The sequence below is a fragment of the Rhinoraja longicauda genome, chromosome 4, assembly GCF_053455715.1.
Source record: "Rhinoraja longicauda isolate Sanriku21f chromosome 4, sRhiLon1.1, whole genome shotgun sequence".
Lineage (NCBI taxonomy): Eukaryota > Metazoa > Chordata > Chondrichthyes > Rajiformes > Arhynchobatidae > Rhinoraja > Rhinoraja longicauda.
The window spans coordinates 71,816,607-71,843,831 of NC_135956.1; the positions used below are offsets into that span (position 1 = coordinate 71,816,607).

The 27,225-nt window shown below is 41.9% G+C and overlaps 1 protein-coding gene across 5 annotated transcripts in view; it reads left to right on the top strand.

The window, feature by feature from the left end:
* Positions 1 to 27,225, top strand: part of vps13b (vacuolar protein sorting 13 homolog B) — a 752,723-nt gene that overhangs the window by 465,985 nt on the left and 259,513 nt on the right. For all 5 annotated transcript variants that reach the window (XR_013547184.1, XM_078398050.1, XM_078398047.1 and 2 more), the window contains exons 25-27: positions 3,749 to 3,952; positions 22,485 to 22,656; positions 24,513 to 24,627. Coding sequence is in view for 4 of the 5 variants with exons in the window: in XM_078398050.1 (XP_078254176.1) it covers positions 3,749 to 3,952; positions 22,485 to 22,656; positions 24,513 to 24,627 (491 nt within the window). In the remaining variant the exon portion in view is untranslated. The remainder of the gene's footprint in view (positions 1 to 3,748; positions 3,953 to 22,484; positions 22,657 to 24,512; positions 24,628 to 27,225) is intronic.

A 27,225-nucleotide genomic window follows, 5' to 3' on the forward strand; every position in this document is an offset into this window, starting at 1 on the left:
GGGCCCAGAAAAGCCCAGGACCAATCATGGCTGGCCACAAATTACTTCAGGCAGGGTGATGTCTTGGTGGGCCCATTGATGACCAATCAGCAGGCCTTCATCAGCTGCACATGATGCCAAGTTAAACTGATCTCATCTGCCTACACATGATCCAAATCCCTCTATTCCCAGCACTTCCATGTGCCCATCCAAAAGCCTCTCAAACACCAATCATTTTGTGATAAAAAATAAACAATGATGTTTATTTCTCATGGTTGATATGCACTGCAATGCTATTGGAAGGTACATAAGCTTGAAGTGCGTACAACTAGATTCAGGAACACCTTCTTCCCCTCTGTTATTAGGTTTCTGAATGGCCCTTCCACAGACTAGGGTATTGTCTGATTTGCTTCTACCCACTGTGGACATTGGACTTTGTGGAACTGATGCACTACAATGCTGAGAACTATATTCTGCACTCTGTATCTTCTCCTTTGCTCTATCGATTGTACTTGAATTTGAACTGACTGTATCTATGTGTGGCATACATAGCTTAGATAGCATTCAGAACGTAGCTTTTCACTGCAACTCAATGCAGTGACAATAATGAACCTAATAATAAACGTCCTCCATCATGTCTCAGAATTGGAATTTAATGTGAAGGTCTTGAACAGGTTCCCTCTCGGGTAGAAAGGTTTTAATTGTTGCCTTTATAGGAAAGGTTCCGCAGATCATTGTGGAGTAGATGCTTCATATTTGCATTCATTTAGCTGCAGAAACATAATGTCTAATAGGTTCTTGAGCTATGTGATAGTATATTAGGATCACAAGCTTGTTGATGGGAGGCAGTGATGTACAATGAAGGAGCAAGAATGAGCTGTGAAAGATAGGAAAGTATTGAAGGAAGGCAGGAAAACTGAACAGATGAGTTCTAAGGAGCATTTTGAAAAAGGAAAGTAAAGATTGAACGACTCAATGGGTCGGGAGACCAAATGATCCGACAGAGCAAAAATTCCAACAATATCGTTTAACTTTCTATTTATAAGATCTTGCAAGATTGTTTGAAAATTCCTCAAGCAGAGTTTAGCTAACTGTTAGAAATAGGGAGACAACATGGTACTCTTCATCTGTGTAACCCACATGAGAGGCAAATTTTACAGTCTTGATCTTCCAAGAGGTTGTACATTTTCAAAAGCACCAGATTTTATTTTAAAATTAAAATGTTTAGTATGGTGCACAGCTGTGTGCACTTCCATTGCTGTTCGTTTGCTCTGCAGATTCAAGCATTCCTTTCCAATGGGTGTCGAGGGTGTGACCAAATTTGAAAGTTAGTAATTGAAAACAAATTACCGCAGCATTAAAAATGGGCCTACCTATGATCCTTTTGCGCTAATTTGTAATTCAAAATTGACCAAAGTTTGACCAAAATTCAATACTTTCAAATTTTGAAAAAAAAACGAGAACATTTTATTTTAAGAATATAGTAACCTTTCATCGAATTTGATGATAATTTACTCAAAATTTGCCCAGAACGAAAAGCATCAGTGTGCACAGGAGCAAACTTTCAACGACACATGGCGTTACCTGGAACCCAATCACTTTTGATTCCCTTCGCTACAGTGCACACACTTTACGACAACATAGCAACAAGCAATGAAAGTTTCCTCGGAATTTAAACATTTCTATAGTAAACTAGAAGCAACATTTATGAGAAAAGAATGAAAAAGTGCAAAAGGATTTTTACTAGCCATGCAAAAAAAAAGTGAACACACTTCACTTCACACTTCACACTTCAGAGCTCAAAGTGCCCACAACATGACCACTTGGATACGGTCTCTTCTATTTATTTCGAAGCTACCTTACAAAATGTTGGCCCGTAACCCACCATGAGGCCTGTAGTTCAGGTCAGGGTCATTACAATTACATTGTTTGAATTTACAAAAAAATATCACGACGAATGCAAAAAAAAACGTTATAGCATTGACAAGGTCAGAAAACAGGAGGGACAACAGAATTAGACATCGATAAAATAGGTGAGCCAACTGGATTTTAATTCATGATTTTAAGTTCTATTCATTATTAAGTATTTCAATGGAAAGCTTAAACACAAACTATAAATAATTAAAAAGAAACGATAAATATAAAAACGGTACACTGTTTTCAAATCACACATTTCACACGTGACCAAAGGGGCCACTCACGTTTTGCTGCAAATCTTTAGGCATCAGAAAACCATCAAATCAGGTGATAACTGATAACAATCATTAACATAATCAGAATTTGGTTTATATAGAGTTATTTAATTGCAACATTAATGTGATCTTTCTGGTATGAATTAGTCAAAGGATTTGATGAAATCCTGCTTGAAAAATGTCACAAAAATTGGCAAGAAAACACAGGGTGGCAAGAATTGGCAAGAAAACACTGGTATTTTTCTTTGTAAAAACAGATTTATTTATTTTTGCTTCATCTCATTATTTTGGCTACACACAATGATCTATATACTACTTAAAATACAGGATATGAAACAATGGGATTATTACATAAAAAACAGGAAAATAACCTGTAGGTTTGGCGACCATCAGTTCCACTACCGAGTGCTGTATTTACGGAAACATCCATATGTGCAATGAACTTACTACACGATACAGTATAGATGTGGGTTGAGTGGTGGGGAGTTGGATTAGACTACCTCATAGGGATGTCTTAGAGCTAGCTGATGGGCCAGGTGGTCTATATTTGTGCCCACTCAAAGTCTGAAGAAGGGTCTCGACCTGAAATGTCATGTATCCATGCACAAGGAATCATGGTGAACTCTTATTAATATTTATAAGTACAGATCTTTATCTTACTGCACCAATTTTCAATCACCAAAACCACTTTTATTAAAAACAATCATAAACTCTAGCTGCAACTATAATAGAGTAGAATAGAATAGCCTTTATTGTCATCCAAAAACAGATCATTGATTTGTAAGAGTCATAGGAGACATGCCAGATGTCCTCAGTATCCGAATGAAGTGGAGGCTGTGATGTGTCTTCTTGGGTGTCGCTTCAATGTGGTTGGTCCATGACAGGTCTTTGGTAATATTTACACCAAGATAGCTAAGCTGTCTACAATTTCCACTTCAGCACCATTGATGCCACCATGCTTCCTGGAGTTGATAACTAGCTGATTTGTCTTAATTACATTGTGGGAGTGGTTGTTGTCCTGACACCATTTGACTAAGTTCTCTAAGTCCTTGTCAAATACACCAGTATGCATTGAAGTATGCAGTCTGCATTGTTTACTAAATTGTTTGCTTTTACTTCAGAGACACAGCGCGGAAACATGCCCTTCAGCCTGAGTCCGTGCAGACCAGCGATCACCCTTTACACTAACCTACACACACTAGGGACAATTTTACAACTTATCAAAGCCAATTAACTTACAGACTTGTATGGCTTTGGAGTGTGGGAGAAAACCAGAGCACCTGGAGAAAACCCATGCAATCACGGGGAGAACGTGCAAACTCCGTACAGACAGCACTCATAGTTAGGATCGAACCCAGGTCTCTGGTGCTGTAAGGCGGCATCTCCACCATTGCGCCACTGTGCCACCTCAAATTAGGGATTCTAAACCACAAACTAGGGTTCTATAAATTAGAAATTGCTTATTTATTTGGGATTGACAGCTTCTCAGAATTATTCTACTGTACGGGAGTTGCAGAATCATTGTCAACTATGCCTCTATCTAAAACCCACCTTTCAATTCCTCTACCTTTCAACAGGTGCAATTACTGTATGAGCTGGCATACAGTATGACTAATGCATGGGAGAAAATACAGAAGAAAGGCATTTTACGGCAGTCTGCCATGCACCCAGAGTCTTCCTTGGGACCGATGCCAGGGTCACCAGTAAGAAGCAGTGTCAGTACAGCACCACCAGATGCCAGCACTTGTAGTCCATCTGCTGATATTGGCACCACCACCGAGGTGAGTAAACCCTCCATTAACAAGGAAAATTGTCGTCGTTTATAAATGTATTTATAACCTGTATTTATCGTCACTTTCTCTTTTGGCTGCCTCTGCTGCGAGAGTGGTACGTAGTTAAAACTTGAAGATCGAGAGAAACTTATGCATATTTTTTTTAAGGAATGCCAAAGGCAAAACCACTCTGGTGCTGTCAAATTACTCTTGATTGATATGAATGGCTGTGGTAACTTGCAGGACTATGGTGTGGTCAGATTTGCACATGGACTTCAAGTGCATGAAGAATTGGTATGTGTTAGTTACTAGAGCTGTGCATGGTTCCTATATAAACAAACCAGGGATAATTGGTATACTTTTGAAGTTTCGCATATTATTACGTTTGCTCTTGTTTCACATTTTCATTAGATAACTTAGTTTTTAGAAGTTTTGAAAAGCATTAGTCTGCTTTTGACGAAATTCATGAGTCAAGTGGCTTTTAAAATTGATCCTGGAAAAATTAGTGGAGAGAGAATGATGTATATCTGATTAGTTACAAACATGAAGATACAAAGAGGCTTCAAGGTGATAGAGACAAGAACAGTGACTGGTTACCACCAGTGGTAGAGTACCAATAAAACCTTGATTGGAAAAAATAAAAATGTTGATTATATTTTTAAGTGGTGAAACTTTGTGTTCAGTTCTGGTTGCCTCATTATAGGGAAGATGTGGAGGCTTTGGAGAGTCTGCAGAAGAGCTTTACTAGTTTGCTCCTTAGATTAGAGGGTATAAGCTAAAAGACATTTAGTTTAGTCCAGAGATACAGTGCGGAAACAGATCCTTTGGCCCACTGAGTCCGCGTCGACCAGCGATCGCCATACACTAGCACTATCCTTACATACGTTGGACAATTTACAATTTTTACTGAAGCCAATTAACCTACAAAATTGTTTGTCTTTGGAATGTGGGAGGAAACTGGAGCTCTTGGAGAAAACCCACAGGGACAAACTTTGTACAGACATCACCCATAGTCAGAAACGAACCCGGATCTCTGGCGCAGTAAGGCAGCAACTCAACTGCTGTGCCACCATGCCGCCCCCAGTTGGACAAGTTAGGGAAGTTGGACAAGCTTGGGTTGTTTTCCCTGGAGCATCAGAGGTTGAGGGGAGACCTGATAGATGTATATAAAATTCAATTTTGTTTTCAAATTTTGTTGTTTTTCAATTCAAATTTGTTTTTCAATAAAACATTCTTGATCTGAAAGTTTATAAAATTATCAGAGGCATAGATGGGGTAGGCAGCCAGAACCTTCTTTCCTCAGTGTGTAAATGGCAAATACCAGAGGCCATGGGTTTTAAGGCAGAGGGGGGAAGTTTAAAGAAGATATGCAGGACAGGGGTTTTCACAGAGAGTGGCACATGCCTGAAACACACTGCCAGGGATGATGGCTGAAGCAGATACAATGGTGATACAGAAGAAGCTTTTAGATAGGCATGTGAATAAGCTGGGAATAGGGGGATATCAATCACCTGCAGGCAGAACAGATTAGTTTATTTTGGCATTATGTTCAGCACAGACATCTTGGATAGTTCCTGTGCTGCACTCTTCTATATTCTAGATATTCTATGTCGATATTCAGTCAGATCTGGGTTTCCTTTTCCATGCCACTGAAAGTTAACATGCAGATTCTGAAGGCAATTGGGAAGGCAATAGGGACGTTGGACTTTATTGTTTGAGGATTTGAGTACAGGAGTAAAGACACCTTACCACAATTACAGTGCCCTCCATAATATTTGGGACAAAGACCTATCATTTATTTATTTGCCTCTGTATTCCACAATTTGAGATTTGTAATAGAAAAAAATCACATGTGGTTAAAGTACACATTGCCAGATTTTAATAAAAGCCATGTTTATACATTTTGGTTTCACCATGTAGAAATTACAGCAGTGCTTACACATAGTCCCCCCATTTCAGGGCACCATAATGTTTGGGACACAGCAATGTCATGTAAATGAAAGTAGTCATGTTTAGTATTTTGTTGCATATCCTTTGCATGCAATGACTGCTTGAAGTCTGCGATTCATGGACATCACCAGTTGCTAGGTTTCTTCTCTGGTGACGCTCTGCCAGGCCTGTATTGCAGCCATCTTTAGCTTATGCTTGTTTTTTGGGGGGCTAGTCCCCTTCAGTTTCCACTTCAGCATATAAAAGGCATGCTCAATTGGGTTCAGTTTGGGTTTGACTTGGCCACTCATGAATTGACCATTTTTTAGCTTTGAAAAACTCCTTTGTTGCTTTAGCAGTATGTTTGGGATCATTGTCTTGCTGTAGAATGAACCACCGGCCAATGAGTTTTAAGGCATTTGTTTGAACTTGAGCAGATAGGATGTGTCCATACACTTCAGAATTCAGTATGCTACTACCATCAGCAGTTGTATCATCAATGATGATAAGTGAGCCAGTACCTTCAGCAGCCACACATGCCCAGGCCATAACACCCCCACCACCGTGTTTCACAGATGAGGTGGTATGTTTTGGATCTTGGGCAGTTCCTTCTCTCCTCCATACTTTGCTCTTGCCATCACTCTGATATAAGTTAATCTTCATCTCATCTGTCCACAAGACCTTTTTCCATAACTGTGGTTGCTCTTTTAAGTACTTCTTGGCAAACTAACCTGGCCATCCTATTTGTGCGGCTAACCAGTAGTTTACATATTGCAATGTAGCCTCTGTATGTCTGTTCATGAAGGCTTCTGCGGACAGTTGTCATTGACAAATCCGCAACTGACTCCTGAAGAGTGTTACTGATCTGTCGCACAGGTATTTGGGGATCTTTCTTTATTATAGAGAGAATTCTTCTGTCATCAGCTGTGGAGGCCTTCCTTGGCCTGCCAGTCCCTTTGCGATTAGTAAGCTCACCAGTGTTCTCTTTCTTCTTAATGATGTTCCAAACAGATGATTTTGGTAAGCCTAAGGTTTGGCTGATGTCTTTAACAGTTTTATTCTTGTTTCTCAGTCTCATAATGGCTTCTTTGACTTTCATTGGCACAACTTTGGTCCTCATGTTGATAAACAGCAATAAAAGTTTCCAAAGGTGATGGAAAGACTGGAGGAAAGACTAGGTGCTGAGAGCTCTCTTATACATCCATTAAGGAGGCAATTAAACACACCTGAGCAATTACAAATACCTCTGAAGCCATGTGTCCCAAACATTATGGTGCCCTGAAATGGGGGGACAATGTTTAAACACAGCTGTAATTTCTACATGGTGAAACCAAAATGTATAAAAACTGCTTTTTATTAAAGCCTGACAATGTGCACTTTAACCACATGTGATTTTTTCTATTACAAATCTCAAATTGTGGAGTACAGAGGCAAATAAATAAATGATGGGTCTTTGTCCCAAACATTATGGAGGGCATTGTATATACCATCATTCTCTGTGTAAAAGCAAATGCCCTACACATCTCCTTTAAACTTTGCGCCTCTCGCGTTAAATGAATGCCCTGTGGTTTTTGACATTTCCACCCTGGAAAACAGGTTCTAACTATCTGCACTGTGTATGCCACTCATAATTTTATCAGGTCTCCCCTCAGTCTCGGATGCTCCAGAGAAAACATCCAAGTTTATCGATTCTCTCCTTATAGCTAACACCTTCTAATCTTGGCAGCATTCTGATAAACCTCTTCTGCATCCTCTCCAAAGCCTCCACATCCTTCCTGTAATTGGGCAATCAGAACTGTGCACAATACTTCAATTGAGGCCTGCCCTAAGCCTTATAAAGCCTCAATGTGACTTCCCAACTCATAAACTGAAATGTCCCAACCGATGAAGGCAAGCATACCATTTTGTTTCATTACCACTCTATCAACATGTGGTCCCACTATCAGGGAGCTATGTGCTCGGACTCCAAGATCCCTGTGTACATCAATGCTGTTGCATTCTTATTTGTTAAAAAGAAGGCAGTTGTTTTCACAGCTTTATTGTCATACTTAGCGCTGATATATTTATTTCCGAGCTGATGACTTTACGCACATCGCAAGTGGAGAACTACGCTGCATTTAGCTTCCTGGGTTATGAAAATGTGAAAACAATGATCTGTATTGTAGCACGCAGGGAGTGTTTAATCATTTATACCACCCCTGAGTCTGGAAATATTATGTTGTGCAAGCTGTGACAGCCCACTCTATCTGTTTACTCAAGTGCGAGTAGTCGTCAAACTGTTTGGTCCGCGGGGAGGCCGAGTGATTGAACGAGAATGCAAGAATGTTTTGCTAAAGGGGAAGTTTAAGAGTGCCAAAAAAGTGATCATCCCTTGCCTCCGGGTAACACGAGGGAAGCAAACCCTCTGGATGAATGTGGACAAATTTCTTTCAAGGAAAATAAACTCTTCATTCTCTTAAATTCATAAAAAGTTCTGCAGTGGATTTGAGTTTGTATAAAATTTGGCAGAGCATGTTGTGGGAAAATGTATGTCAGATTCTGTAGTATTCTTTGCTTTTCCTTCAGTTTGGAACGGAAGACGAAAGTTTAAAAAAAGATTTACAAGATACATTTCTGTCTTAAAACATCGTTAGCAGATGAGGGGCTGCATTTAGAGGATCTTTGAGTTTGCCAAGCATTTTGAATTCTCATGCAGAGGATAAGTGGGGATGGATCCATTAGTTCCCATTAAAAAAAAATACAGGAAACTGCTGAGATATGGGAGGATTAATAATTTTTAATTGTTTTTGAGACTAAGTTGACGGTGGATTAGTGATCCATGCAATTTAATGTCCTTGTAAAACGTTCAACATAATCCTCGGCAGGGTTATTTCTCTCTGGGTGTTACCTGAGCGAAATCGTGAATGTATTGCTCTGCTCATGCAGGTGGTGTATATTTCTAACATTAATTTCCCAATAGACCGCTTATCAGGACATTTCAGAGGCAATTCAGAAACAACCACTGTTGTCTCTAACAACAAGATGTAGGTTGAGAATGCTTTGTATTGAAAGACAGAACCAGTTTTAATTTTTTTGAAGAGGATTTTTCTCTCTAACATCCCCTCATAAAACCATCTCGCAACATGCCTAAATGGGATTTCAACTTGTGCTCCCATCCGCAACATTGCTATCCGTTCCCTCCACAGATGCTTCCTCATCTGTTGAATTCCTCCAGCACTTTGTGTTTTGCTCAGGATTCCAGCATCTGCAGTTCCTTGTGCCTCAATAAAATACTCCTGTTTATTCCCTGTGCTCCTGGTGAGGCCTAAATAGAACATTCAACTGAATGAGAATTCAGGACCCATAGTGAAATTGAGGGCCTTGCCATGAAATTATGTCTGCCGCATTTAAGGGTGGTTACACATTTGAAGGTCTCAGGATATAATTATAGTGTCTTAAGTTCAACCATTGACTTTCAATGTTAATGCTATGTAATCTGGGCTAGTAGTTCTATCGTGTTCACTTTACCCATAGCTGCTTTAGCCTTTAGAGATAAAACACAGAAACAGGATCTCTGGCCCACCAAGTCCGCGCCGACCAGCGATCACCTCATACACTAGCACTATCCTACACACTCGGGACAATTTTACAATTCTACCAAATCCATTTAACCCACAAACCTATACGTCTTTGGAATGTGTGAGGAAACCAGAGCACCTGGAGAAAATTCAAGCGGTCACGGGGAGAATGTACAAACGCCTTACAGGCTGCACCCATAGACAGGATTGAGTTTGGGTCTCTTGCGCTGTAATTACTGGATCACATATGTATTGCCAGCTACAGATCACTCTGACACAAAACAAATAGATTCCTTCTTCTGGCCTCACAATTACAACTCCTCAATCCTTTTGTTGCACACTTTTTAAAATCTCTGGCCTTTATCCAACCGTCTGCCTATCAAAAATCACCCTCTCCTGTGTTCACCTATTAACTGCCACACTTTGTCCTGCCTCTCCTCTCTCCCACATTTCTTCCCTCCCCGCTGCCCGCAATCAGTCTGAGGAGGTAGAGGGAGTTGGCATTGGTAGCAAACTCAAGGGACGGTAAAAAGAACTGGGTGGTCTTGCCTTCCGTGCCTTCAAGGTCAGCTACGGGCGCCCTTCCCCCAGGGCAGGAAAGTTGAAGGCGGACGGGCAAGTAGAAGGACCATATATTGCGGGACGACTGGATGGAGGCGACGGCTGCAACAGCCCTTGATAGCCAGCTGCAGTTGGGACTGTGTAATGACGCCAAAACCTGGCGACTATTGCATATTGACTCAGTGGGTTGCTCTTATGCATTTACTTAACCGGGGATTGTACTCATGCATGGCAATAATCTTACTGAACTGTATGCAAATAAAGAATCTCACTGTACCTTGGTACACATGATAATAAAGGACTCATTAAATCATCATCTATTCCTCCAGTTCTGTCGTACGTATAACCTGCCTGGTGCACCTTTCCCCCCCTCAACTTAAACATATGCTTCTCGATTCCCCTAGTCTGGGGGAAAAAGACTCTGTGTGTCGACTTGATCTCTTCCTCTCATGATTTTGCACACCTCTGTAAGATCACCCCTCATCCTCCTGCGCTCAAAGGAATAGTTTTAGCCTGCCCAACCCCTCCCTATAGCTCAAGCCCTCGAGTCCCGGCAACATCCTCGTAAATCTTCTCTGCACCATTTCCAGCTTGACCTTGTATGAATGTGAATTCTGAGGGAACAGCAGGTATGCGCGTGTCTGTTTGTAATGTCGGCAGTCAGGAGAAGCTGCAGTGTGGTGAAAATATTCTAGAAGCTGAAAAGGAAGTTGGGCCTTAAACCTAGGAGAACAGTTTAAATTTTTCCATATGTTCACTTTTATGTAATATGATTGCGGTGGTCGTCTTTGTGTGAAGTTAATTGCTGTTGGAAATTTTGAATGGAGAAGATTGATGACAGTTGTGGTCACACTGCAACCGTCAAATATCGTTCTTTTGAAAGAAAAAGTAGCACAAGGTTAATGAAGCCAGATTTAGTTTGCCTCATTTATAAATGCATCTATCTCTGTAAACGCATACAGCCCCCAGGTACCTGCCATTCTTCGAGTCTTTTGTACATTGTCTATTTTTATTGGTTCTCCATGGGCAGCCATTTAAAGATTTATTTATTTTGAAAGAACACAGTTGTATTGGAATTACCTGCTTGAGACCTGTGACTTCCTGACTGGTCTGTGTAAAATCAATCACATTGTCTTTCAGTCAAGTAGCCCTGATTACAGTTCTACCACACCAAACATCCTTTGGGGCAGAGTGTTGCCCACCCAGTTAATACATTTAGCATTTGAAATGCCGCTGTGGGTATCCACTCCTGAGGTATTTGAAATAAAGTCTAGGTAATTATGTGTGAGAAGGGCCACACACAAACTGGAGGAACAGCACCTCATATTCCGTTTGTGTAGCTTACAATGTAAAGTTATGAACAATAATTTACCATTTTCAGGTAACATCACCAACCCCTCTCCCCCCCCCCCCACACTCTCATTCCTGTGACCCTCCTACCCACTCCAGTGTGTATCTATTAAGTTTAGAGATACAGCGCGAAAACAGTCTCTTTGGCCCACCGAGTCCATGCCAACCAGCAATCATCCTGTACACTGACACTATCCTGCACGCATTGGGGACAATTCACAATTATACCAAGCCAATTAGCCTATATGTTTTGGAGTGTGGGAGGAAACCGGAGATCACGGAGAAAACCCACACAAGTCACGGGGAGAACGTACAAACTTCGTACAAACAAGCACCCGTAGACAGGATCTGACATGGGTCTCTGGCCCTGTAAGGCAGTAACTCTACCACTGTGCTACCGTGCTGCCCACCAACCCTGCCTCCCCCTGGCCCCTTCCGCCTATATCCCTCCCTCTGGCTTTTCATGTCACTCCTCTTCTTTCCTAATCTGACACCCATTTGTTTTCGTTTCATCTCCAGCCTTTGCTCAGACATCTGCCAATCAAACGCCACCTCTCTTATATTCACCTATGACTAGCCAGGCACTTCAAGATGCTGCACGGCCCCGCAGAGTTACTCCAGCATTTTGTGCCTTTCATTGGTATAATAGCATCTGCAGTTTCTTTGTTATTTCAACTTTAAAAGAGGCTTGCTTTGCTCAGAAAACAGGTCAGAAGTTGCAGCCGGAGATGATTAAATACTCCAAGGGGTGCCATGTAGATGAAGTATTTTGTTCATGGGATTGGCAGAGGAGTTACTGTCTAATAGAGGTAATAATAAAGAATAATGATATGGAGGATGTAGATTGATATTCTGGATATATTTCTTTCCCTTTGGGAAATGGGGAGTATCTCCATAACAATATGGTCTAGAGATTAATGACTTGTTTGGAGTTCATGATAGCATAGATGGTATTGGGACTGTGAAAATAATGGGCTCAATAGATTTCCATTCATCATTTTAATCTTCATATCTTTGTGTTTTACAAACTACATTTTGTATTTTTGTGTACCCTTTGTCTAATAACTTACTGCAAGTGTAATCTAGATAATGTTTGAGTTTGAGTTTAGTTTATTGTCAAGTGTACCGAGGTACAGTGAAAAGCTTTTGTCACACGCTAACCAGTCAGTGGAAAGACAATACATGATTACAATCGAGCCATTCACAGTGTACAGGTACATGATAAAGGGAATAATGTTTAGTGCAAGATAAAGTCAGCAAAGCCTGATCAAAGATAGTCCAAAGGACTCCAATGACATAGATAGTAGTTCAGTTAATTCTGTTAATTCTACACAACCAGGTAAGTAAGGATTAAATTATGTAGAAATAAAGAACTACAAATGCTAGTTTACACAAAGTGCTGGATTAACTCAACGGGTCAAGCAGCATCTCTGGAGTACATAGATAGGTGATGTTCCGGGTTGGGACTCTTCAAAATGATATGTAGTCAGTTAAAGCATTAACATTACACCTTTTTGGTCCTTGGTACTAACCATCCGAGACTTTTAATTACTCTATAAAATTGAACCAAATGTGCTCACAAGCAATGCAATGGCTATGTTTGTTTTCCCTGCACAATAGGAGGCAATGGGGGGAAACTGATAGAGACATCCAAAAGGATGTCTCTGGCATCGATAAGGTAGATAAGAGGAAACCTTGCTCCAAAGCAGAGGTATCAAAAACTAAAGGCTATAGGTGTAGGGTAAGCAGTTGGCAGTTAAGAGGGGACCTGAGGAAGAACTACCTGAGTGAATACTGGAGACGAGAATTTTCACAGCAATTGGTTGAACACTTGACTTGTCAAAGTATAGAGCGCTATGGTCCAGGTTAATGGGATTAGTGCAGATAGGTCCTTTCGACGTGGACATGGTGTGCTATGTGTTTAGATTGGTTTTGAGGCGTATCGGTCATATGCCTTCTAAAATTTAATTTGCTTTGTGCAAAGGGACAGAAATGTTTACACTTAAAATTATAAATGACTGAAATTGGACTCTTCGGTAGTGTCGGCACCATGCCGACGTGTCCATGCACATTTCACACAATGGCCAACTAAATAGCAAACTTGTATACTTAAAGAAAAGTTCAGCTTCATTCAGTAGGTCTTTGTTGGGTTTTTTTTAGAGAGTAAGACACACTTACATTCTAGGCTTATTATAATTGGAAAAGTTATTGATCTGTTTTAAGCCAAGAATTAAGCAGACTTTGGTGAATTTATGTTATTGACTTTAGCAAAACATTGTCGACAGCTGCTTTTTATTATACCTTGTCATTTCTGATGATTGTTCATGAAAACTGTCTTGCATGTTGTGGCAGTTAGCTGTGATTTTTAAATTATGAATTAGATGAAGACTGCAAACATTGATGTGCAAACTGTTTTTTTACAATGGAAAATTATAGTTGAGAGAATTGCCTTTCGCTCTTTTCACGCAAAGGGTGGTGGGTGTGTGGAACGAGCTACCGGTAGAGGTAGTTGAGGCAGGGACTATTGCAGCGTTCAAGAAACAATTAGGCAGGTACATGGATAGGACAGGTTTAGAGGGAGATGGGTCAAATGCAGCATGATCAAGTGGGACTAGTGCAGATGGGACATGTGGTTAGTGTGGGCAGGTTAGGGTGAAGAGACTGTTTGACTCGATGACCCTCCCCATATTTAGAACATAGTACATGGAACATAGAAAAGTACAACAGGCCAACATGTCTGTGCTGAACATGATGCCAAGATAAACTAAACACATCTGCCTGCACATGATCTATATCCTTTCATTCCCCGCATTTCCATGTGCCTATCTGAAAGCCTCTGAAATGCCCCTATTGTAGCTGCCTCCACCACCACCCTCGGAACAAAAGGATGTGCCTTTCAAAAGAAAATTAGGAAGAATTTCTTTACTGAGAGGGTGATGAACCTGCAGAGTTCATTGCCACAGATGGCTGTGGAGGCCAAGTCATTGGATATTTTTTAAATGGAGATTGACAGGTTCTTGATCAGTCAGGGTATCAAAGGTTATGGGGAGAAGGCAGGAGAATGGGGTTGAGAGAGAAAGATAGATCAGCCATGATTGAATGGTGTAGTAGACTCAATGGGCTGAATGGCCTCATTCTGCTCCTGTGACTTATGAAGCTCTGTAAAAAAAAAACTTTCCCGCACATCGTCTTTAAACTTTGCTCCTTTCACCTTAAAGCTATGCTCTCTGGTCTATCAATATAATAATTTCCAAAAGAATAATTCAAAAGATTATTGTGGACATGAGTTTAAGATTCTGATACTTGTGTTAACAATGATATTAGTTTAGCCTTTAAGTACAGCTGTGTAGCATGGGCGGCAGAATGGTGCAGCGGTAGAGTTGCTGCCTTATAGCACAAGAGACCCCGGTTCGATCCTGACTATGGGTGCTGTCTGTATGGAGTTTGTGCTTTCTCCCTAAGACTGCGTGGGTTTTCTCAGGGTGCTCTGGTTATCTCCCACATTCCAAAGACGTGGAGGTTTGTAGATTAATTAGCTTCTGTAAATGGTCCCTCGTGTGTAGGATAGAACTAGTGTATGGGTGATTGCTGGTCGGTGCGAACTTGGTGGGCCAAAGCACCTGTTTCCACACCGTATCTCTAAACTAAACTAAACTAAACATTTATTTCTCTGATTGGTTATCCACTAGAGGGCAGTGGTAAAATCTGTGAGTCATATCACATTTCTTTAACTACTGTTTGTTGACATATAAAAAATATTGCTTTCACGTTGTGGCATTAAAGGTAATGGCAATTGTCAATTGTAAAGCTGTATTTAAAATGGTGTAGTCTTGACTGATGCAATTCTAAATCTCTTTTGTGATAGAAATATTTTAAATGGTGATAAATGATTTCTGCCTGGCAAGTATTTATTGTCCTTGTCCATTATCTCTTAAACATCTTTTGATTTGATTGCAGGGCATTCAGTGAAATGAAAGAGGAAATTTAAATCGTAAATCTACTCTTAAGAATATACATATCTGGGAAATGCAGGAATTTCTCATATTCATATTAACACAGGAACAGTAGATATAGAAACTCAAAGATGAAATATTGTCCCCTTTATTGAAAAATCTGGGTATTTGATCTAAATGAATTATTGGATCGTATTCCAAGACAGGAAACCCATGAATATAGATTTTAATACCTATTCTAAATGTTATCTGGTTCTTCTTTATTTAGCTAGTTTGTCGAGATTCGAAGAACTTACTGGATTTTGTTTAATCAAGTGAGAGTTCTTAGGTTCAACAATATATTTTCCCTCAAAGCCAGTAAAAAGAGAGATCAGAAAATGATGAAATTCTAATTAGTTTGTCCAGCAGCAAATCGATTAATGCTTGGGTAGGAAGGAAAATGTTAAAAATGTTAAATGGTCAGCTCGACATAGATTACCACATCTACACCAAACCCAAACCCATCAGGAGTGGACGAGGGCATTCGATTCAATTTGCGATACCAGCTACCAAGACAGATGTGTATAACAATTCATTCTTCCCTCGCACAATTAAAGCATAGAATAGTCTTCACCCTACTGTAGTTACTCAAGTCAAGTCAAGTCAAGTTTATTTGTCACATACACATAAATGTGCAGTGAAATGAAAGATTAACCACAGTCCAACAATAAGAGCAATAAAAATAAGCAATAACACACACAATCAAACAAAAAGAAACATCCATCACAGTGAGTCTCCTCCAGTCACCTCCTCACTGTGATGGAAGGCCAGAATGTCTTTCCTATTCCCCTGCCGTCTTCTCCCATGGTCAGGCTGTTGATGTTGCCATGTTCCAGGCCGCGCCGGACGTTGAAAGGTCCGCAGCGGGCCGACCCAAGTTCCGCGATCCGAGGTGGGCGAAGACACCGGCGCTGCCGCTGCACGTCGGGGCGGTCGTGGCTCCTGACATTGAAGCCCCCGCCGGGCAGAGAAAATCCCACGTCCTATTTCAGGCCGCGCCGGACGGTGAAAAGTCCGCGGCGGGCCGACCCAAGCCCCGCGATTCGGGGCGGGCGAACACGCTGCCGCTACCGGAGCTCCCGATGTCGGCCCCCACCCAGGGCAGGGGCTGCGAGCTGCCGACGTCCACGCGGCCGGAGCCTCCATAGGCGAGTACCAGGTGGAGGCCGCCAGCTCCAGGTGCATGGCCGATGGTAGGCCGCAGCGGGAACGGGGACACGACCCAGAATACGACCCAGAACACGACCCAGAACTAGACGCAACTAAATTTAAGGCAGCTCTTCTTCTCCAAGAAGCCCTTCAAGTCAAGTCAAGTCAAGTCAAATTTATTTGTCACATACACATACTCGATGTGCAGTGAAATGAAAGTGGCAATGCCTGCGGGTTGTGCACAAAAAGAATTACAGTTACAGCATATAAATAAAGTTAATAAGTTACTAAACATAGCACAAAAAGTGTCAACAAAAATTTAGTCTCTGGGGTTATAAAAGTTGACAGTCCTGATGGCCTGTGGGAAGAAGCTCCGTCTCATCCTCTCCGTTTTCACAGCGTGACAGCGGAGGCGTTTGCCTGATCGTAGCATCTGGAACAGTCCGTTACTGGGGTGGCAGGGGTCCCTCATGATCTTGCTTGCTCTGGATCTGCACCTCCTGATGTATAGGTCCTGCAGGGGGACGAGTGTAGTTCCCATGGTGCGTTCTGCCGAACGCACTACTCTCTGCAGGGCCATCCTGTCCTGGGCAGAGCTGTTCCCAAACCAGACTGTAATGTTGCCGGACAGGATGCTCTCTACAGCCCCAGAGTAGAAGCAATGAAGGATCCTCAGCGACACTCTGAATTTCCTCAGTTGTCTAAGGTGGTAAAGGCGCTGCTTAGCCTTACCCACCAGTGCGGCAATGTGCGTTGCCCACGTCAGATCCTCTGCGATGCGGACTCCCAAGTATTTGAAACTGCTCACCCTATCCACAATAGACCCATTTATCTCCAGTGGCGTGTACGTCCTTGGATGTTTAGCCCTTCTGAAGTCCACAATCAGCTCCTTTGTTTTAGTGACATTCAAGAGGAGGCTATTGTCCTGACACCAGAGTGCCAGATCAGCCGCCTCCTCCCGGTAGGCCTTCTCATCGTTGTTGGAGATCCGGCCCACCACCACAGTGTCATCAGCAAACTTGATGATGGAGTTTGAGCTGAACCTGGCCCTACAGTCATGTGTGTACAGGGAGTACAGTAGGGGGCTAAGGACGCAGCCCTGGGGGGATCCTATGTTCAGGGTGAGGGAGCTAGATGTGTGTTCCCCCATCCTGACCACTTGGGGTCTGGCAGTGAGAAAGTCCAGGACCCAGGCACACAGAGGGGTGCTAAGCCCCAGTTCCAGCAGCTTCTCAACCAGTCTGCTGGGGACTATTGTGTTGAATGCTGAACTAAAGTCAATGAACAGCATCCGCACATAGCCCCCCTGGCTGTCCAGATGAGAGAGAGCAGTGTGTAGAACCTGGGAGACCGCATTATCCGTGCACCTGTTCGGACGGTACGCGAACTGTAGTGGGTCCATGTTGCGAGGAAGGAGGGCGCAGATGTGCTTCTTGACTAGCCTCTCAAAGCATTTCATGACAACCGAGGTGAGGGCCACCGGTCGGTAGTCATTTAAACACGCTGGAGAGGCATTCTTTGGCACCGGTACAATGATGGATCTTTTGAAGCATGCAGGGACCACGGACTTTGCCAAGGAGAGGTTGAATATTGTGGTGAGCACTGGAGCAAGCTGAGTAGCACAAGACTTTAGTACTCGCCCAGATATACCATCTGGGCCTCCAGCTTTCCTCGTGTTCACACGCGTCAGAGCCCACCTCACCTCATGCTCGGACACCGAGAATGTGACTCGGACACCGACTTCTTGCTTAAGTCCATACCCCGCCACCTCCAGTTTAAATTCCATTTGGAATATTTTGGAGGACCAAGAACCAAGAACTGCAGATGCTGGTTTAAACCAAGGATAGACACAAAAAGCTGGGGTAACTCAGTGGGACAGGCAGCATCTCTGGAGAGAAGGAATGGGTGACGTTTCAGGTCGAGACCCTTCTTCAGAATGGCTAGGTATAAGGGAAACGAGAGATATAGTCGATGATATAGAGAGATAAAGAACAAGAAATGAAAGATATGCAAAAAAATAACGATGCTAAAGGAAACAGGCCATTGTTAGCTGTTTGTTGGGTGAAAACGAGAAGCTAGTGGGGGAGGGATAGAGAGAGAGGGAATGCCGGGGCTACCTGAAGTTAGAGAAATTCATACCACTGGGCTGTAAGCTGCCCCAGTGAAATATGAGATGCTATTCCTCCAATTTGCATTGAGCCTCACTCTGACAATGGAGAACTAGGACAGATAGTTCTGTGTGGGAATGGGAAGGAAAATTAAAGTGTTTATCAACCGGCAGATCAGATAGGTTCAGGCAGACTGAGAGAAGGTGTTCAGCGAAACGATTGCCCAATCTGTGTTTGGTCTCGCCGAAGTAGAAGAGTCCACATCTGGAACAACGGATGCAGTAGATGAGGTTGGAGGAGGTGCAGGTGAACTTCTGCCTCAGCTGAAAGGACAGTCGGGGTCCCTGGACAGAGTCGAGAGAGGAGGTATAGGGACAGGTGTTGCATCTTCTGCAGTTGCAGGGGAAGGGAACTGGGGAGGGGGTGGTTTGGGTGGGAAGGGAATTAATACTTGGGGATGAATCACGAGCATTTTCCGTAAACTATTTCAAATTTATTTAGTTTCGATTAGTTTAGAGATACCACATGGCAATAGGCCGTTCGGCCCACCGAGTCCACGCCGACCAATGGTCACTCACACATTAGCTCTATCCGACACACTAGGAACAATTTACAGAGACCAATTAACCTACAATCCTACATGTTTTTGGAATGTGGGAGGAAACCGGAGCACCCGGAGGAAATCCACATAGGAGCACATCCAAACTCCGTACAGACAGCACCCGTAGTTAGGATCAAACCCAATGTGCCACCCCAATTTGTTTGGTGTTTGAATGAAAACAACGATCCATGAAACTGTGCGGTAATGGTGATTATTAAAATAGCAGCATACATTGTGTAATACTATGGTGGTTAGCGCAAACTAAACAGAGCCCGGGAAGCATTTTCCCAATAGAAACTCAGTTTAAACCGTCAGTGACCCATTTAATTCAGTAATCACGTGTCACTGTCTGATTCGGCTGATTAGAAGGAAAATGATTTTTTCTTTGCCTCTGTGGAAGAGCAATCGCTTGTGAGACCATGGATCCCAATGCCTTATTATATTTTTATTTCATATTTCAGATACAGCGCGGAAACAGGCCTTTTCGGCCCACCAAGTCCGCACCGCCCAGTGATTCCCGCACACTAACACTATCCTATAGACACTAGGGACAATTTTTACATTTACCCAGTCAATTAACCTACATACCTGTACGTCTTTGGAGTGTGGGAGGAAACCGAAGATCTCGGAGAAAACCCACGCAGGTCACGGGGAGAACGTACAAACTCCTTACAGTACAGCACCCGTAGTCAGGATCGAACCTGAGTCTCCGGTGCTGCATTCGCTGTAAAGCAGCAACTCTACCGCTGCGCTACCGTGGATTATTAATTAGGAAATTATTTTATTTGTAGCATATTTTCTTATAGAAAGTTTCCCAAACATCGATTGTTCTTTGCACAAACTCTACCTTCATTTTCCTTCCCTCGCTCCCAATTTGGATCTGTCTGCTGGACTGGAAGTTGATACTTGCAGGTTGCTGGATGTTTCTTTATGGCTCTGTTGAGGCTCAAATTCTGACTAACTTTTACATCATAATCAGCATATAAATCTTGTAAGATATACACAGTCTTGCTTGGTGTGTGAATGTTAATGGTACCATAGCCAGTTGGTGTGTGGAAGAGATCCTTCATTGGAGGAGCGATTTGTTTCGAAACAGACATTAAGTTTTATTTTCAGCTCATTTTTCTTTGGTGCAGATTATGAAAAAAAAACAATAACACCATCTTATGAAATTTTGATTGGATGTTTTAACGTCTTATGAAAATAAATTTTCTGAAAGACTAGTTGATTGTTTCTTATGTAAGACAGTTCAAAGCAGCTCGGTCGAACTTCTGTTTATAATCATGGAAACATTGTCAGGTAGGGAACTGCTTTCTTGCGCCAGTGTAACAAATCTCGGAAAATAAGCCTTCACTATCGTGGCAGCCTTGTTCACATGCACATGTTTGTTAAAGCTGGTTAAGCCACCGTTGATCACAGAGCAAGAACTTCAGAAATAAAGTCTCTAAGCTTGCCATTGCTATAGCAGGTCATCAATAATCAGTGAATGTCACTGAGATTAATGCTTCCTTTAACACGAGCATTTAAGGGAAATCTATTTCAAAAATCTCAGGATTAAAGGAACAAATGTAAATGCAGAGAAGTGATTCATGGTGTGTTGTATGATTTTTTAAATACTTTGCAAGTAACTAGGACATGCTTACACTTGCTGAATTGATACGGCAAAGATAAAGATAAGGGCGGCACAGTGGTTGAGCTGTTGCCTAACAGCACCAGAGACCCAGGTTTGATTCGGACCGTTGCTACTGTCTATGTGGAGTTTGCACATTCTCTCTGTGACAGCGAAGGTTTCCTCCCACATCCCAAACACGTACAGGTTTGTAGATTAATTGGCTTCTGTAGAAAAATTGTAAATTGCCTAGTGCTAGTGTATGGGGTGACTACAGGTCAGCGTTAAATTGGTGGGTCGATGGGCCTGTTTCCATGGTTTATCTCAAAAGTCTAAAGTCTAAATTCCAAAGACGTGGGATTGTAGGCTAACTGGCTTCTGTAAATTGCCCCAAATGTAGGGAGTGGATACAAAAGTCGGACAACATAGAACTAGTTTGAACGGTTTAGTGACGATCGGTGTGGACTCGGTGGGCCGGAGGGCCTGTTTCCATGCTGTATCTCTAAACTAAACTAAAACAATATAAAAGTAATAATAATTCAAGTAAATGATTAATTATCTTTGATATGATGGCTCAATTGATAATGATCTTGCCACTGCTTTTAAGTCTCTTTCCAGAGACATAGGTACGAAGTTGTTGGATAAAATGTTAAATCAAGGACCCACCCAGTGCCTTAGGTGGCTGTATAAAGTAAGCTCTTTTGAGGAGGATAAGGGAACTCTTCCAACTGTTCCGACCAATATCAATCCCTCAATAATGATAAAACAAATTGGAGACATGAGAGACTGCAGATGCTGGAATCATGCACAAAAAAAAACATATTGCTGGAGGAACTCAGTGAATCAGGCAGCATCTGAGGACGGAATGGACAGGCAACCTAAATTAAAATAATGTAAATTGATCTGCTCATTTTGGTGATCTCTGGATGTTTTCCTAGTGCAAATCTCCTTGTTTAGAACCATAGACAATAGGTGCAGGAGTAGGCTATTCGGCCTTTCGCGTCAGCACCTCCATTCACTGTGATCATGGCTGATCATCCACAATCAGTCCCCCGTTCCTGCCTTCTCCCCATATTCATTGACTCCGCTATCTTTAAGACAATGGGCTGTAAAATGGTTTAGAGATCTTGAAATGACACATCGTGCCCCATCAGTTCTCCTTTGTTTAACCTGGAGATGTAATGAGAATTAAAGTTGATGAGGAAAAACTTTTTCAGTCAGAGAATGAGGAAAAACATTTTCAGTCAGAGAGTTGTAAATCTGTGGAATTCTCTGCCTCAGAAGGCAGTGGAGGCCAGTTCTCTGAATGCATTCAAGAGAGAGCTAGATAGAGCTCTTAAGGATAGCGGAGTCAGGGGGTATGGGGAGAAGGCAGGAACGGGGTACTGATTGAGAATGATCAGCTATAATCACATTGAACGGTGGTGCTGACTCGAAGGGCCGAATGGCCTACTCCTGCACCTATTGTCTATTGATTATTCTGTAACTATTTTCCTCCCAACTCCTAAAATTTCATGGATATTGAATAAATGTATGTTATGTCTTTATTTCTCTTCACGTTCTCTTCCAATGATTTCTGTGTTCAGAGATGTGGTTTAATTGTGGCTATTTAAGGAAACTGACACGTATAATTATTTTGTTGTACAGCTGTCGAGGAAGTTCTTAAAGAATAACTATTTTCACAGGGTGATTCAGTTCAGATGGTTGATGAGAGCCCTTTCTCCGACTCTTCCACCTTGGAGCAGAAAACGAGCAACATTGGTGGGACCACTGGATGTATCAGTTTATGGATGCAGTGGATGCTGCCAAAAGTGACTGTCAAATTGTTTGCTCATGAATCCGGATGTAATGGCACAGGTGAGAAATGTTTCTTCTCCAATTATTAATGTAAACCACTCATCCAGCCATTAATGATTTAGAATTCAGATTATGGCTATTTCCTCGCAAGCGTAGGTTTAAATTGAGAATGTAATTTCCCTGAGATGGGTAATAACAAATCGGTGATTTTTTGTTCTTTGAATGATTTCCTTTCTTGTTGACTTTGGATTGCAATTCCCAAAATACGTTATGTGTTGCACGGAAAAGGGATTTTGCTCTGGTTCTTGATAGCACTTGTGTCCAATCTCCCAAAGAGAATGTCTGGACGAATCTTTGATTTAATCATGATTTCTTCTGAAAGCTTTCAGTGTATATTTCACGAAATCTATGGATGAGAAATTTGTCATTTTATTTTAATTGAAGAGGGTGCAAATATATTCTTTCTTTCTCTCCTCCAGAGATGCTGCCTGTCCTGCTGAGTTACTCCAGCATTTTGTGTCTTTCTTTGATGCAAATATATTTACTGTGTGTAGAACACTTGATGTTTTGACTTGCTACAAAGACATGCAATTGTGTAGGTTGAAAGGGCCAGTTGGACAATCAACCTGCACCTCATTCATGATAGTGAGAGTATCTTGACTAAGTAAAGACACTAAGTAGAGACACAAGGAAATGCAGATGTTGGAATCTTGTGTAGAACACAAAAGAGCTGGAGTAACTCAGTAACTGGCAGAAACTCCGGAGGTCATAGGTAGGCAATGTTTCAGGTCGGGTTCAGTCTGAAGAAGAATCAGAACCCAAAAAGTTTCCTATCAATGTCCTCGAGGTGCTACCTGACCCACTAAATTACTCCAGCACTTTATTTAGTTTAGTTTCGAGATACAGCGTGGAAACAGGCCCTTCGGCCCAACGGGTCAGCGCCGGCCAGCGATCCCCGCACACTAACACTATCTTACACACACTATGGACAATTTACAATTTTACCGAAGCCAATTAACCTACAAACCTGCACGTCTTTGGAGTGTAGGAGGAAACTGGAGCACTTGGAGAAAACCCACAAGGTCACAGGGAGAATGTGCAAACTCCGTATAGACAGCACCCGTGGTCAGGATCGAACCTGGGTCTCTGGCACTGTAAGGTTGCAACTGTATCACTGCACCACCGTGCCGCCCTGTGTGTTTTACCTTGACTAGGTTCTTCCTCTCTCTCCCACTTAATCGCAACTATGTAACTTCCTGGGAAATGGAATATCTAAGACATAGAATGATGTTCTGTAAAATTCTCTTAACCCCCAGCCTTTCAAAATAAGAGAAGCCATGTGAAATTTATATGGCTCCATAATGTTCCAAAGAATTCTATACTGTCAAGTTACCCTGACAGTCCGTATTGGAGTGTAGACACAAAGTGCTGGAGTAGTTCAGCGAGTCAGGGCAGCATCTCTGGAGAAAATGGATAGGTGACATTTCAGATTGGGACCCTTCAGATCCAACCCGAAATGTCACCTATCCATTTTCTCCAGAGATGCTGCCTGATCCGTTGAATTACTCCAGAATTTTCTTGTCTATCTTTGGTATAAACCAGCATCTGCAGTTCCTTTTTATTGCATATCTGAGTATATTAATAATATTTGAAAATCAACACTTTTCCAAAGAACTGTTGTGAATTGCGGAGATCAAAAGTTTAAATTTGGAAAGAGAGATCACAATTTTTAAAAGAAAATTGCTTTGTTGAGTAAGAGTGCTATTAATATTGGACTGTTGTATTTTGTTGAAATGTCACTTGGGAGACTTATTGGGCACTGTTTGAATTATAAAACTCCTCTGCTTTCTTTTGCTGAATAACTTGATAGAATTATCAATTTCTTCATAAATAAAATTCTGTGGTTTTTCCTGCAGAGATCTGTGTTGTGGCAGAACTTGAAGACCTGAGTGCTTCAGTAGATATTCAAGATGTTTACACTAAACTCAAATGCAAAGTGGGCAGCTTCAATATTGATCACTACAAGAACAGGTAATTTCATGATAGTTTCTCAGTCAAGACGGGGTCATGATTAGTAAATTGAAGAAGTCCGTCCGTGTTGCAGTCAGATACTTGAATATATGCCGCACATCTGCACCATTGTGTGGTTGCAATTTCAAACTGCAATGAGGGCCGAGTTTAATGTCCAGTGCTCTGTAAGACACAAGGAACCGCAGATTAGTTTAGTTTAGTTTAGAGATACAGTGCGGAAACAGGCCCTTCGGCCCACCGGGTCTGCACCGACCAGCGATCCCCACACATTAAGACTATCCTATGCACACTGGGGACCATTTTTACATTTTACATGCCAATTAACCTGCAAACCTGTACATTTTTGGAGTGTGGAAGGAAACCGAAGATCTCAGAGAAAACTCCCACGGTCTCAGGGAGAATGTAGAAACTCCGTACAGACAGCACCCATACTCAGGATCGTACCTGGGTCTCTACTGCTGCACCACCATGCCGCCCTTTAAGATTCTGGAAACTTGAGCAAAACGCAAAGTGCTGGAGTGATTCAGCCATTCGGGTAGTAGCATCTGTGGAGGGAATGAATAGGTGACGCTTCGGGTCTGACCCAAAACGTTGCCTATCTGCACTCTCCACAGATACTGTGTGTAAGAAGGAACTGCAGTTGATGGCTTATACCAAAGAGAGACACAAAATGCAGGAGTTACTCAGCGGGTCTCTGGAGAAAGGTAACGTTTCCGGTCGGAACCCTTCTTCAGACTAAAGAAGGGTTGTGACCTGAAACATTATCTATTCCTTCTCTCCAGAGATACTGTCTGACCCGCTGAGTTACCCCAGCATTTTGTGTCTATCTTCCACAGATACTGCCTGACCCGTTGAGTTACTTTAGCACTTTGTGTTATGTCCTGTGATTTGTATCCGGCAGAATTTGCAGATAGATGTGTGACAGTGGCCCTGTACCAATGAACTCAAAACTTTGGCCTTGCAGCCTTTGATACTGCAAAACCTGGGACCTATTTCTGCGCTGTATCTCTGAACTAAATTAAACTAAACTAAATTAAGCTCCTCAACAATTTTTGATAGTGATTTGTATGTAAATGTTTGATGGCCCACCTTCCTTTTCAAGTTTGTCCATTTATGGAATAAATCTTGCAAATGCTGTGATTTCGTCACACAGGTACCATGGCCTGGTTTCAATCATCTCACCCAGTTTTGCTTTCCACCATTTATGTAAACCTAACTCACCAAGGTTTATAAAGTGAATCACGGGCTATAAACATCCATATTGAGAAGTATTTAGATATAAAATGATTAAGGAATGATTTATTATTACAAAGGCTGCTTTGTAATTTGTTTCCATTGCAATCTTTTTGAAATTTTTCAGTATATCAGTAAAATTGAAAGAAAAATGTTAGGATGTTGTTTTCAATCGTTTGCATTCAAGTTGAATTGGAGATACAAGATAAGACCGGTTATAGTTTGCGAGTTGTGTTTCTGAACAGATCAACATCCTCCTCCACTCGTGATTCATATCTTCAGTTGGTTACTTAATGAAGACTAAATATTATTGTAAAATAAAAGATGAGAGAATGATCCAGAAGAAATAAGAAAGCAAAGTGAAAGAGAATCATAGCTAACAGTTGAAATAGTTTTCTCTTGGACGACGGGACTTTAAGGTTGATACTTTTAATTGAATAATAATTTTCTTTTGAGGCTGGGCATCAAAGGTTACGGGGAGAAGGCAGGAGAATGGGGTTGAGATGGAAAAGCCACGATTGAATGGCGGAGCAGACTTGATGGGCCGAATGGCCTAATACTGCTCCTATGTCTTATGGAAATCTGAGTAGTGACATTAGCCATGATCTTTGAGCATCAAGGTATTTAGAGCCTTTGAAAATTTGATAAACGTTCACCATGCTAAAATGTAAGAGCGTATCAGCGCACATCAAAAATGCAATGGAAATGTCAAAATCAGAGATGCAATTTAATTCTTCATTTTTAGTTCACTGAAATGGCACTTTGAATATAATTTACGTGATATCGTTTGCTCTTAATATTCATACCATTAATATATCATAGGCCTAAAGTGACAACAGTTTAAGAATAAGGGGTAGGCCATTTAGAACGGAGATGAGGAAAAACCTTTTCAGTCAGAGAGTTGTAAATCTGTGGAATTCACTGCCTCAGAAGGCAGTGGAGGCCAATTCTCTGAATGCATTTAAGAGAGAGCTAGATAGAGCTCTTAAGGATAGCGGAGTCAGGGGGTATGGGGAGAAGGCAGGAACGGGGTACTGATTGAGAATGATCAGCCATGATCACATTGAATGATGGTGCTGGCTCAAAGGGCCGAATAGCCTGCTCCTGCACCTATTGTCTATTGTCTATAAAGCAATGGGAGGAATGTACCCGGAGAAAACCCACGTGGTCACAGGGAGAATTTACAGACTCCATACAGATAGCACCTGTAGTCAGGATCGAACCTGGGCCTCTGGCGCTGTAAGGCAGCAATTCAGGGGGTATGGGGAGAAGGCAGGAACAGGGTACTGATTGAGAATGATCAGCCATGATCACATTGAATGGTGGTGCTGGCTCGAAGGGCCGAATGGCCTCCTCCTGCACCCA